The following is a 15,039-nucleotide window of genomic DNA, read 5'->3' on the forward strand; positions in this document are numbered from 1 at the left end:
ATCCCAGGTGTTGACGCTGGGGTGTTCATCCCAGGTGTTGACGCTGGGGTGTTCATCCCAAGTGTTGAGGCTGGGGTGTTCATCCCAGGTGTTGAGGCTGGAGTGTTCATCCCAGGTGTTGAGGCTGGGGTGTTCATCCCAGGTGTTGAGGCTGGAGTGTTCATCCCAGGTGTTGAGGCTGGGGTGTTCATCCCAGGTGTTGAGGCTGGGATGTTCATCCCAGGTGTTGAGGCTGGGGTGTTCATCCCAGGTGTTGAGGCTGGGGTGTTCATCCCAGGTGTTGAGGCTGGGGTGTTCATCCCAGGTGTTGAGGCTGGAGTGTTCATCTCAGGTGTTGAGGCTGGGGTGTTCATCCCAGGTATTGAGGTTGGAGTGTTCATCCCAGGTGTTGAGGCTGGGGTGTTCATCCCAGGTGTTGAGGCTGGGGTGTTCATCCCAGGTGTTGAGATATTACGAGGGGTCTTTCCTGGGACGAGACTGTCTCAGGAAGGCATAATAAACACGATTTTCCAAGTTCTACCCATGGAAAGATTACTGGGTTAATAAAATTAGAACGTCTCAGTGCAAACCTTTGTATTTCATTGGAGTGAACTGTTCACAGTTAAGTAGACGGCGTTTCAATCAGTCATCAGAAAATAGTTAACCTGCACCAAATGTACACTAGTTTTCATTTTCAATTTGTGGTTTAATTGTAAATTGTTGCAGCCTCGGTAATGTGGCTTTTATTCCTCCCGAGATTCTCCTCATGGGTTAGTAAAGTTGAAAACAAAAGGTTTCTAGTTGTCACTCCCGCAACCCACCTCCTTTAAACACCTTTCTTCAGCCATAAGAAAGCAAGTTTTTGTCTAAGTCTCACAAATATGCATTTATTTTTTTCACAATGATTTTGAGGGCACACGGATGTTATGGTCATAATATTTATCGTGCATTTATTAGATTAAACCTAAGATATCATAACAGAATCCAACAATGTAATTTGTATTACGTTATTTGCATACCTGAGTGTCGATCGTACATATTGGCTGTACCTCGGGCAGCAGGGGCTCTGACACACAGGTTGGGGCACTGCAGAGCACTTTAATCTTGAGTGGTGAGGGCGGCCTATGTGTCCTGAATTCCGCCGTTCAACATCTGATCTTTCCCGCCAAGAGCTGGGCCCAGACGTGAAAGTGATGCTATATAAAGAAGGCGTCAGAGGACACCCACACAGTCACTCTCCCTCTCTTCTCCAGCCAACATGGCGGCAGTACAGGTGAGACGTAACGTTGTAAGGACAGTAAACCAACACACGAGGATACTGCGAACAACAATTTGAGGGACAGTAATACCGAAAGAAGGACAATCATCGGTTTATTCGCAAACTGTTATAACCCATTGTTCAGAGTCAATCATAAATAAATATATATATATATATATATATATATATATATATATATATATATATATATATATATATATATATATATATATATATATATATATATATATATATATATATATAATGTATTTATATATATATATGTATATATATATATATATATATATATATATATTTATATATGTATATATATATATATATATATATATATATATATATGTATATATATATATATATATATATTATATATATATATATATATATATATATAAAATGTCGTGATGAATAGGTAAAACTTGCGATTTTGATTTAAATAACAACAATCTTCTTGCCGAATAAAGCAAGCGAAAATTTGTGTGCAATAATTGCGTAAAAAACATTCTGAACCTGCGAAAAAAATATTTTTCTTTGTGTTTGTTTATTATTAAGTTAATGTAAATTTATCTAAAATATATTTAGTTGGATTAAGCTAAATTGAATTGCGCTTGCTATAATAAGGTTAGATAAGTTTTCTAAGGTTATTTTGGTGCAAAATTATTAATTTTTACATTAACATAAATGAAAAAATATATATTTAATTGTATAAGAGAAAATTTTAGAAAGGATTTAATTTTAAATGAGTTCTTGCTAACTGACCAATTTTACCTATTCGGCACGACATATGCGTACAGTATCACAGTATACAGGTGATATCACAATATACAGAACAACAAATGCGAAAAATTAGTGAACTTGTTGCAGAGGTGTGAGCTGTGCTCACACCTCTGCAACACAATTGTCCTCAAAGATTTGTTAAGTTACACCATGAATTAAGGAAAGATCCTGGACTTCACCTTACGAAACAGACAAAACAAATGCGATAATAATTATGGACAAATGAACAGGTTATTAGAAGACGGGAAAACTTACGTATCACTTAAGATATTCCTGCAACATGCACTCTTTATTATTTTCTCCATCACTGAACATAAAATTCCCAATGGGGTTATACTCTTACAGTTAAGTGATGACTCAGTCTTAGGTTTCTTGAACATTGGTATACCATCTTCAGGTAGTTTACCTGTTTCTGGTGCTTTGTTGAAGATCTGGAACTGTGGTTTACTTAGTGCTGCCAACTAATCATATCTTAGAACATTACTATGTGTTGATCATCTCTTGTTTCTCCTGTGAGTGTAAAACCTATTTCGGGTAGGCAAGTGGAATATACCTGGCGTATACCTGGAGGGTTTTTTCGAGGGTCAACCCCCCCGCGGCCTGGTCCATGAGCAGGCCTCGCCGTGGATCAGGACCTAATCAACCAGGTTGTTACTGCTGGCTGCACACAGACCGAAGTACGAACCACAGCCCGGTTGGTCAGGTACTGACTTGAGGTGCCTGTCCAGTTCTCTCTTGAAGACAGCCAGGAGTCTATTGGTAATTTCCTTAATATATGCTGGGAGGCAGTTGAACAGTCTTGGGCCCCTGAAAGCTATTGTCTTGTCTCTTAGTGTTCTCGTGGCTCCTCTACTTTACATTGGGTAAGGGGGATGTTGCACCACCTGCCGAGTCTTTTGCTTTCGTACGGAGTGATTTCCGTATGCAGATTTGAGACTAGTTCCTCTAGGATTTTCCTAGTGTATATTATCACGTATCTTTCTCGCCTGCGTTCCAAGGAACACAAGTCAAGGGACTTCAACCGTTCCCAGTAACTTAGGTGTGTTATTGTACTTACACGTGTAGTTGAAGCTCTCATTACCCATCCTATAATTGTCCTAGCATATGTGGTAGAGACATTGTTATCATGTTTGAAAGTGAGATTCTCTGACATTATCACTCCCAAGTTCTTCACATTAGTTTTTCGCTCTATTATGTAGTTGGAAATTGTTTTATTTCCTCGAGTTTTCCATAGCGGAGTACTTGAAATTTGTCTTCATTAAACTTCATATTGCTTCCTGAGGCCAGTTAAATACCTGGTTAAATCGGCCTGGAAATTTACAGTGTCTTCAATGGATGACACTGTCATGCAAATTCTGGTATCACCAGCTGTGGCTTATATCTCTTTCTATGTCAAACATGAGGATGAGGAAAAGGATGGGAGTGAGTACTACACCTTGTGGAACAGAGTTTCTCACTGTAGCCGCCTCTGACTTTACTGTTTTCTTGAAGGATCATTGACAAAGACCTTCGTTACGAGACACTTTTCCTGTATCCTGACGAACAACACCACCTGTGTTGCTGCCTCCGAACTTCCACGCCGGTATATTGTGTTTATGTATATACATGCACACATCCTTCTCTGTACAAATGCGCCTGTTGCATATATGCATGTGAGCATGTTCACCTCTACGCACGAGAGAGCCTATACGCACATACTGAATACTGAAAGGCTGAAGATCCCACAGGAAGCTCGATCCACCACGGTCAGTGAAAGTGAAGAAGAGTGAGTCAGCACACACTCATGGGAAGCCTGGCATGGAAGATGGTACGATGGGGAGGGGAGTATGGTGTGGGGAGGGAATGTGGGGTGTTGGGAGGGAGGCTGGGTTTGTAGGAGATTGCTGGTGGGCCCCAGTGAATTATTCGTGTCTGTCCTACAACCATAGAATACTAATATGAGGAAATAATTAGATACGCTAATAGAATACGTGAAATCAGTATCATATCGAGAGGAATGACCGTGCTGCTGTCGCTAGAACATGTCAGCCATGAGACAAGTGAGTCAAAATAAACTTAAATAACATTATTATTATAATCAAAAAGAAACGCTAAGCCACAAGAGCTATACAGCGTTGCATCTTAAATAACAGCCACACATACAAAAATATCTAGATTATATGAACTTCGTCATGCTAGGAAACAAAATCATACCCTGCCACACTGGAAGATTAACAGTCTTTGCCATTACCATATCCACTTACTCTAAGCTAGCTTTCTAAGCTCAGTGCTCTGAAGCACGTACACTACCTGCACGCTAACAATGCCATCTACGCTGATGACTAGTTAAACTGCGACAGTGGGAGTGCGGGAGGTATTACAATGCAGAGGTGTATTAGAAGTAATAAATGGGCATCCACCTTACACATTGATCTGTTGGAAAAGAACTTGCAAACTAGCAACTAAATAAATACTGAATAATTGTATCTCATAAATTGTATCTCATAAATGTTTCTCATTATTGCATCTCATAAATGTCTAACCTGTGACCCAATCAAACTTTGTTATTTTTTAATTACATTACCTAACAGAATACTCCATTCTACTGAATGCTCTCTCCAGGTAAACTCCAGGTAAACACAGTAAATGACCATATGACCTGTCTTTGTAATACTCATTTGTGCTAAATTGTTATCTGTTTACAATAATGTTTTTACCACTGAATATATCATTGCTTAGTTAATCTTAAGTTAATTTTAAGCTGCCCATAATGCTCTGCATACAAGGGACTTTGGCATGTTACACTGTAATAACTGTATTCCTTTGTACTTCACTGTATCATATTCAAATTAATAAATAAATAAATAAATAGTACGACTGTACAGATATGAGCTAGTAGATCCATTGTTCATCATAATAAAAGGTGTTAAATAAAATATTTCTATGGAGACACTGACAAGATCAGTGTAAGTCAGTTTCAGGTATACACTAATACAGTGACATAGATTATCATACATAGCAGCCAGGCCACGGTGCCCCGTGGCTTGGTGGCTAAAGCTCTCGCTTTACACGGCGAATGTCTGGGTTCGGTTCCTAGCGAGGGTAGAAACATTGGGCATGTTTCTTTACACCGGTTGTCTATGTTCACCCATCAGTAAAATGGGTACCTGGGTGTTAGTCGACTGGTGTGGGTGGCATCCTGGGACAAAATTTACTTAATTTGCCCGAAATGCTCTGAGAGCATAACAAAGAGCTTTCTATATACGTAGTAGCATGTCATTGATGTCAGCTAGACCTGTATACCTTGTACATGTACTTGTAGAAATAAAGATATTATTATTATTATATGTGTAAAGAACCTAGGATAACCCAAAAACGTCACACCGAGTGACTTATTTTCATCGGAGTCCAAGACTACAAGACATTATTACTGCCAGTGCCAGGCTAAGGCTAGGCAATAATTATATACCTCTGGAAAACCCGTTTATATGGAGATGACAATGTATGGACAGAGACAGTGCCATACACTAGTACAATATATTTTAAAGGGTCCAAACATGAAACCATTTAGATATACGTCCAAACAAATCTTACAGAAAACTCCGTAGATTAGCTAGCTATGTAAAGAATTTGTAATGTATAATATTATTAATATCTTTGAGATGTAATCATGCTCAGTGAGGTCTGATGTATAGTGACCTCTGCAATCCGGTTCTTAGTGCTCTACCACTTAAGGGGTGAATTGCAGGAACACAATAAACTACCCACTCAGGCGACACAAAGCAGTAAATGGGGGGGGGGGGGAATGTTGGTGGCTCGGGAATGGTGGAAGGGAGGAGGGTGGGAAAGGAGAGGGATTAAGATTGATGAGGAGAAAGGGAGGAAGAGGCAATAGAGGAAGGCAAATGTTAAGAGGATTGTGGAAGAGTGTGGTAGGTGGAGTGTGGTAGGTGGAGCGTGGTAGGTGGAGTGTGGTAGGTGGAGTGTGGTAGGTGGAGTGTGGTAGGTGGAATATGGTAGGTGGAGCGTGGTAGGTGGAGTGTGGCAGGTGGAGTGTGGTAGGTGGAGTGTGGTAGGTGAAATATGGTAGGTGGAGCGTGGTAGGTGGAGTGTGGCAGGTGGAGTGTGGTAGGTGGAGTGTGGTAGGTGGAGTGTGGTAGGTGGAATATGGTAGGTGGAGTGTGGTAGGTGGAGTGTGGTAGGTGGAATATGGTAGGTGGAGTGTGGTAGGTGGAGTGTGGTAGGTGGAGTGTGGTAGGTGGAGTGTGGTAGGTGGAGTGTGGTAGGTGGAGTGTGGTAGGTGGAGTGTGGCAGGTGGATAACATTTATATATATATATATATATATATATATATATATATATATATATATATATATATATATATATATATATATATATATATATATATATATATATATATATATACATATATGTGTGTGTGTGTGTGTGTGTGTGCGTGTGTATGTGTACTCACCTAGTTGTACTCACCTAGTTGAGGTTGCGGGGGTCGAGTCCGAGCTCCTGGCCCCGCCTCTTCACTGATCGCTACTAGGTCACTCTCCCTGAGCCGTGAGCTTTATCATACCTCTGCTTAAAGCTATGTATGGATCCTGCCTCCACTACATCGCTTCCCAAACTATTCCACTTACTGACTACTCTGTGGCTGAAGAAATACTTGTGTGTGTGTGTGTGTGTGTGTGTGTGTGTGTGTGTGTGTGTGTGTGTGTGTGTGTGTGTGTGTGTGTGTGTGTGTGTGTGTGTGTGTGTGTGTGTGTGTGTGTGTGTGTGTGTGTGTGTGTGTGTGTGTGTGTGTGTGTGTGTGTGTGTGTGTGTGTGTGTTGTTTCTTTGCCTCTTGTTTGGTAGCTTGAAAGTGTGACCTCTTGATCTATGTTGCTCGTGTTTTTACTCATCTATTTTTTCAAATTAAGACAGTTGAGTCTAAGCTCCTGGCCCCGCCTCTGAACTGATAATGACTAAGTTTACTTAGCCTTGTGGATCCTATCAAACCTGTTCTTGAGGTTGTGTTAGGAATCTGCCTCTCCTTCTTCATTCAGGTAATTCAACTTCAGACCATCTTGAACCTGATAGAATATTTTCTGAAAATCACTCTGGCTCTTGTATTTTCCTTTCTCGCCTCTCGAAGTCTTTTCTTGATCACCCTATCAAATAGTATTCTGAACATTCCTTACGTCGTAATCATGCCTCTCCTGGTTCTTTTACCTTCTACACGTACTCCATTTCACTGTGCTCCTGAACTTAATCAAGGAATATAAAGTAGATGAAAAAATCCATATAAAACCCTAATCAAGCCTATCTTAACCTAGCCAAAATTGTAACCTTTTGCTTTTTTTTTTTTACTCACCCCAGAACCAGCCTCAATGTAAACCTCTGAACTTTCTCAAATTACGGCAGATGTTTTATTACGAGTGCATTCAGTGATGGCGCTGCGTACTACATGACGCAGGTGACATGCACTGATGGTTATGCGTGACTCTATTGAGGTTCCTGAAAGTTAATTTTAGGACCGCAGCTCGACACCACCGCTTGGTCCTTGTGAGGCTTACAGTCTCTCTCTCTCTCTCTCTCTCTCTCTCTCAAGTTTTTACATCATTTTTCTGATTTTTCCATAAACTTTCAACGCATTTCGAAACCTTATATTTACTCAGGTTATATTATAGTTTTGTTCCATATTATCATAAGTTATTAACGGTAATTTACATTTATTGTTGACTCTCTTCGCTGCCTCGCCCTGGTGTCTACTACTGCACATTTCTCCCGTTTCACTCCATTTCTCTGATAATATTTTAATATTTCTTGTACCCTCGGTGCCTGTTGTTGTCCTCCTTTTCCATGACGCCTGTTGACACTTGCCTCTCTAGACAGGAATCTAAGAAACAGTAAATATTTGCTGACCTCGCTGAGAGGATGAAAGGAGAATGAAAATATTTTAGACAGAGTTTGCTGAGATGACTAGACGGATGAACTGACCAACAGTTGAACGGATCTCCCCTCCCCACTCAGCACACAGATCTCCCCCCACTCAGCACACAGATCTCCCCCCCACTCTGCACACAGATCTCCCCCCACTTTGCACACAGATCTCCCCCCCCCCAGATCTCCCCCCCCCCCACTTTGCACACAGATCTCCCCCCACTCAGCACACAGATCTCCCCCCACTCCGCACACAGATCTCCCCCCACTCATCACACAGATCTCCCCCCACTCAGCACACAGATCTCCCCCCACTCTGCACACAGATCTCCCCCCCCACTCTGCACACATTAAAGGAGAAAGAAAAATTAGATAAACATAATATCGACATACTCAGACGAACTGGCAAGGTGGACAGGGACAGGGTGCTCGAGGAGGGGAAGGGGTGCAGTACACGAGAGCACAGCAGGAAGATAAAAAGAAACAGATTAGTCTCAGGGATGTCAGGAAGCATTTCTTCAGTCTCAGAGTGGTCAGGAAGTGGGGTGATCTGGACAATGAAGTGGTAGAGGCAGGACCTATACACAGCTTTTAGACTAGGCATAATATGGATCATGAAGTCAGAAGAGAGTGATCCAATGAGCGATCAATTTGAGAGGCAGGGCCAGGAACTGAGACTCGACTCCTGTAACCACAGATAGGTGAGTACACACAAAGAGTATAACATCAACCAAGCTTGTTCTTCCGCAGTTGTTCCTGGTGACCCTGGTAGGTGTCGTCTCCGCCGCCCCTCAGTTCGAAGTCGACCCTAACGAGGTAATTATCACCCTCCGCCAACACCTTGTCAGAGTAAACATTGACTCTTAGTGCTAACTCATGCAACTTAGTGTGTGTAGAGTTGTGGCGACCTTAGACTGTTCAGTAAAAAAGAGAAGTTTCTTAAATTTGGGTGGAATTATTTTAAACTAATCCATACACTGACATTTCGGTCCCTTCTGGATGCATTATCAAATTACAGTAATGCATCCCTTCTGGATGCATTATTGTGATTTAATGGTCCAGGACGGACCGAAACGTTGTCTAGTTTTCATTTCCCATTTGTGGTTCAATTATTATTATTATTATTATAATCAAAAAGAAGCGCTAAGCCACAAGGGCTATACAGCTCGTGGTTCAATTGAGAAGATTTCTTTCGATTTTTTTTGTTGAAAGTATTATTATTTTTGTAAAGTCTCTCTCTCTCACCTTCAACCTAGTACTAAAGTGCTGTTCTTGCAGCCGCCGACGCCCTATGACTTTGGGTACGGTGTGTACATTGAGGAGACGGGTGACGCCAAGGAACACAAGGAGTCCGTCTCCCCGTCAGGACGGACCGAGGGAGAGTACCGCTGGCTACAGCCCAACGGACTCTTCAGGTAGGTCCCCTTCAGCTCTGCGTACCTTGTACGTAAGTAGGTAAGCATAGGCAATTATAATATTAACCCACAATGGCAAATGATTCAATTTCAATTTCTCAGTGTATATATGCTGAGAGTTTATTTTAACACATATTTTAGGAATCAAAATATCTTTGACGGTGAATAGGTGACACGCAATTTTAATAAACCTCGTATAATCAAAAGGCTTTAAACTAAATAAACCAACAAATAATAATTATCAGTTTCAGTTGCATGTTGACACTGTAACATATGCAGGTATAGCCATGTTTAAACTGTAATAAGTCCAGTGTTTGCTGTCTACTGTTATTCCTTGCATCATGTGTTTTTTCAAGGAGAAAGTGAAACTTGCGGTGGAGTTTGTCTCAAGGTTGTGAAAAGAACTTCAGGGTGAATTTGCTATGTCATTACTTAAGGCGTGTGTCAAGGAAATTACCAATGCCTTCACTGTGATGCTGAAATGCAGGTAGCTAGCACCAAGAGCCTGACTTACCAGGCCATCAGTCAAGAGGCCTGGTATTAGACTGGGTCGCAAGGGCGATGATTCCCTGTACCATCTGAAGTTTGTTTATAAGGTGGTATAGTGTACTAACTACAACTTCTTGTCTCGCTTTGTTCTCCCTTCTGTTTGTCTTTCCAGTTTAATTATCAAGTATTGTTCAACTTAATAAAATGTAGTTCTTATTATCTACCTGCATTTTAAATTATTATTGAAAATTAGCTGATATGTGTTTTTATTTTGTTTTATTTTTTGTATGCACTGTAGCACTAAGTTGTGAACAAAAAATATTCACCGGCTTTGTTTTGCACTAAAACTTAATCCTTACACTTGACTACAGACTTCAGCCTCGGCTGTCTCTCCTTCCTCAGGGTGGTCCGATATTATGTAGATGGCGACTCAGGTTTTCAAGCCCAAGTGAGTGAAGAACCCGGCCCGGACGTCGTCAATTACTATACCAACTCCCTCAGCCAAGAGACATCTTCAGGGACAGCCGCATCTCAGGGCTTGGCTAAGAGCATTGATGTTGGCCAATCTACCCTAGGAATCGCTGCCAACCTGATCAGCGCCCGCCAGCCCAGTCGCAGCCGCCCGGCCTCTCTCAAACCCGCACAGACATTCCAAAGTCAACAACAGAGCTTCAGTAGGCAACAGAGCTTCCGAAACCAACAGAGCTTCAACAGCCAACAAGGATCTTTTGGCAATGTGATTGATGGCGGGATCATTGATGGCGGGATCATCGATGGTGGAATCATTGATGGAGGAATCATCGACGGCGGTTTTATCAATTAAACAAGTTTTGAAATTGACTACAGATGCGACCCTCGCTCCCAAGTAGACAGTACACACGAATGTTGGAAATGGTATTAAATACCGACAAACTGAAGATTAAGACACATGTGTAACAGTTAGGTATCTTTATTGATGAAACATTTCGACAACACAGTAGACTTCTTTAGTAAAATCCAGAGGGAGCAGTAGTACTGCTCCCTCTGGATTTAACTGAAGAAGCCTACTGTGTAGGCTAAATGTTTTATGAATAAATATACCTAACTGTTGTACCTGTGTCTTAATCTTCAGTACACATGAAGCACAGAGAATACGAGTCGGCAGCCATCATTCATGAAACCCGTGGATATGGCAAACATGGAAATAAGTAAATCAAATCGAGGAACGGGTGGGTCTTGAACCCATGGCCAGTGAGTCCTAGGACTCACTAGCCATTTCGTGAGTCATGATGGTAATAAGGTCGCCCTAACTGAAAAAAAAGAGGTCTAAGATCTACATCTTCTGTGGAGACGTTTAAGTTATCTTGCCTCTTGCTTGTCTGGCAACAGATCATTGTAGTCATCTGTATAGATTTTGCTTTGTTGATGCTGAGGAACAACGTCGACAGTGGATGACTTGTTACCATTAGTTTTAGCTCGGTGGACTCAAATAGAAGCCTTGTTGATACAGTTATAAACTCGAGTTGAAGTTCAGGTTTGACTGAAATTTCTGAACTTGTTTGAAGCCGACTCATATTCACAGTATTTCATTAATATATATATATATATGTTCTATATATTTTTATATTTTGTTTGTGTTACGAATAAAAATTAATAGTAAATTTATCTTTATTATTCACAATTTACACCTCTGTATGAACGTAAGTGCCTCATTAACTAGACCTTCCCGTGGCTGGTAAGTCCAGTTTTCTCCACTTCAATAAACACAAAGTGATTACTATAGATGAGTGTGAAATAAACTTCTGATGTAGTTAAATATCATTAGTGAAATATGAAAACAGTCAGCCATGGAAACTAGTATCCTCAATAATAATGGCAAATCGACACCTACGACCTAAAACCAGTTCGAACCTTCTGCTAAGTTGCACCAGCCTTGATAGTTTAAACAAGAAACTGCCTAGTTTGAGCCAGTAGGCCTACTGCAGTGTTACTTTATTCTTATGTTCTTATTTTCTGGTAATTGCACATAGACAAATATCTTCAAATATACGAGCATTTAAAGTTTAAGCCATTCAGAATTTTTGAAGTCAGTCAGATGAGACACTCACAAATCAGCGTAAGAAAACAAGATTTTTTAATTTGGTATCCATTCATACATACACATACATACATACAGTTCATATACATAGATGTATACATATATGTGTTGCTGCTTTACAAATTACAATGGCCTTGCACTACGCCGTTTGTATGCTTTGAGGTAGACAGAGATGTGCCTAGGAAATACGAGGATATTTTTAAACACAGTCGAAACCAAAAATAAATCCTTATTTTTTCATAAGATGCGTCAGCTAAAATAACTGATATCGGAAAAATACTATTCCATTTTTAAAATAAATTCAACAAATGAACACCTATATGCTCCAATAACCATCCTAACTCTCGCAACTTATCATTAATAATAATAATAATAATTATATATATATTTATTTACTACAGTACCTGTACAAGGTATACAGATCATAGCTGACATCAGTGACATAATACTATATACAAAGCCACTTGTTATGCAGAGCATTTCCCGCAAATTAGGTCAGTTTTGTCCCAGGATGCGACCCACACCAGTCGACTAACACTGATGGGTGAACATAGACAACTGGTGTAAAGATATATGCCCAATGTTTCTACCCTCGCTGGGAATCGAACCCAGACCCTCGCCGCTTGAAGCGAGAGCTTTAGCCACCAGGCCACGGGGGCCACTGTTTAAGATTTTTTTTTTTTTAAAGTTTAATTTTTAAGGGAGTTCTGCCTATTCGGCAAGTTCAACACAGCCAGATAGTATCTGAGTGGAAGAGTCAGTATCTGAGTGGAAGAGTCAGTATCTGAGTGGAAGAGTCAGTATCTGAGTGGAAGAGTCAGTATCTGAGTGGAAGAGTCAGTATCTGAGTGGAAGAGTCAGTATCTGAGTGGAAGAGTCAGTATCTGAGTGGAAGAGTCAGTATCTGAGTGGAAGAGTCAGTATCTGAGTGGAAGAGTCAGTATCTGAGTGGAAGAGTCAGTATCTGAATGGAAGAGTCAGTATCTGAGTGGAAGAGTCAGTATCTGAGTGGAAGAGTCAGTATCTGAGTGGAAGAGTCAGTATCTGAGTGGAAGAGTCAGTATCTGAGTAGAAGAGTCAGTATCTGAGTGGAAGAGTCAGTATCTGAGTGGAAGAGTCAGTATCTGAGTGGAAGAGTCAGTATCTGAGTGGAAGAGTCAGTATCTGAATGGAAGAGTCAGTATCTGAGTGGAAGAGTCAGTATCTGAGTGGAAGAGTCAGTATCTGAGTGGAAGAGTCAGTATCTGAGTGGAAGAGTCAGTATCTGAGTAGAAGAGTCAGTATCTGAGTGGAAGAGTCAGTATCTGAGTGGAAGAGTCAGTATCTGAGTGGAAGAGTCAGTATCTGAGTGGAAGAGTCAGTATCTGAGTGGAAGAGTCAGTATCTGAATGGAAGAGTCAGTATCTGAGTGGAAGAGTCAGTATCTGAGTGGAAGAGTCAGTATCTGAGTGGAAGAGTCAGTATCTGAGTGGAAGAGTCAGTATCTGAGTGGAAGAGTCAGTATCTGAGTGGAAGAGTCAGTATCTGAGTGGAAGAGTCAGTATCTGAGTGGAAGACAACAGCTGAGTCAGTATATGAGTGGAAGAGTCAGTATCTGAGTGGAAGAGTCAGTATCTGAATGGAAGACTTAGTATCTGAGTGGAAGAGTCAGTATCTGAATGGAAGAGTCAGTATCTGAGTGGAAGAGTCAGTATCTGAATGGAAGAGTCAGTATCTGAATGGAAGAGTCAGTATCTGAATGGAAGAGTCAGTATCTGAATGGAAGAGTCAGTATCTGAATGGAAGAGTCAGTATCTGAATGGAAGAGTCAGTATCTGAATGGAAGAGTCAGTATCTGAATGGAAGAGTCAGTATCTGAATGGAAGAGTCAGTATCTGAGTGGAAGAGTCAGTATCTGAGTGGAACAGTCAGTATCTGAGTGGAAGACAGCAGCTGAGTCAGTATCTGAGTGGAAGACAGCAGCTGAGTCAGTATCTGAGTGGAAGACAGCAGCTGAGTCAGTATCTGAGTGGAAGACAGCAGCTGAGTCAGTATCTGAGTGGAAGACAGCAGCTGAATCAGTATCTGAGTGGAAGACAGCAGCTGAGTCAGTATCTGAGTGGAAGAGTCAGTATCTGAGTGGAAGAGTCAGTATCTGAGTGGAAGAGTCAGTATCTGAGTGGAAGAGTCAGTATCTGAGTGGAAGAGTCAGTATCTGAGTGGAAGAGTCAGTATCTGAGTGGAAGAGTCAGTATCTGAATGGAAGAGTCAGTATCTGAATGGAAGAGTCAGTATCTGAATGGAAGAGTCAGTATCTGAATGGAAGACTTAGTATCTGAATGGAAGACTTAGTATCTGAGTGGAAGAGTCAGTATCTGAATGGAAGAGTCAGTATCTGAATGGAAGAGTCAGTATCTGAATGGAAGAGTCAGTATCTGAGTGGAAGAGTCAGTATCTGAGTGGAAGAGTCAGTATCTGAATGGAAGAGTCAGTATCCGAGTGGAAGAGTCAGTATCTGAATGGAAGAGTCAGTATCTGAATGGAAGAGTCAGTATCTGAATGGAAGAGTCAGTATCTGAATGGAAGACTTAGTATCTGAGTGGAAGAGTCAGTATCTGAATGGAAGAGTCAGCATCTGAATGGAAGAGTCGGTATCTGAGTGGAAAAGTCAGTATCTGAATGGAAGAGTCAGTATCTGAATGGAAGAGTCAGTATCTGAGTGGAAGAGTCAGTATCTGAATGGAAGAGTCAGTATCTGAATGAAAGAGTCAGTATCTGAGTGGAAGAGTCAGTATCTGAATGGAAGAATCAGTATCCGAGTGGAAGAGTCAGTATCTGAGTGGAAGAGTCAGTATCTGAGTGGAAGAGTCAGTATCTGAGTGGAAGAGTCAGTATCTGAATGGAAGACTTAGTATCTGAGTGGAAGAGTCAGTATCTGAGTGGAAGAGTCAGTATCTGAATGGAAGAGTCAGTATCTGAATGGAAGAGTCAGTATCTGAATGGAAGAACCAGTATCTGAATGAAAGAATCAGTATCTGAATGAAAGAGTCAGTATCTGAATGGAAGAATCAATATCTGAATGGAGGAATCAGTATCCGAGTGGAAGAGTCAGTATCTGAATGTGAGAGACAGTAT

General features: G+C 41.0%; 1 protein-coding gene across 1 annotated transcript; it reads left to right on the forward strand.

Annotated features, from left to right (window-relative positions):
• The first annotated feature begins 1,162 nt into the window (after positions 1 to 1,162).
• On the forward strand, positions 1,163 to 11,488 carry LOC128696736 (cuticle protein 16.8-like). The gene is made up of 4 exons (XM_070094467.1): positions 1,163 to 1,252; positions 8,695 to 8,760; positions 9,223 to 9,359; positions 10,251 to 11,488. The coding sequence occupies exons 1-4, from the start codon at positions 1,238 to 1,240 to the stop codon at positions 10,669 to 10,671; spliced, it is 639 nt and encodes a 212-aa protein (XP_069950568.1). The 5' UTR covers positions 1,163 to 1,237; the 3' UTR covers positions 10,672 to 11,488.
• Positions 11,489 to 15,039: the final 3,551 nt, after the last annotated feature.

The sequence above is a fragment of the Cherax quadricarinatus genome, chromosome 46 (genome assembly GCF_038502225.1).
Source record: "Cherax quadricarinatus isolate ZL_2023a chromosome 46, ASM3850222v1, whole genome shotgun sequence".
In the NCBI taxonomy this organism is placed as follows: Eukaryota; Metazoa; Arthropoda; class Malacostraca; order Decapoda; family Parastacidae; genus Cherax; species Cherax quadricarinatus.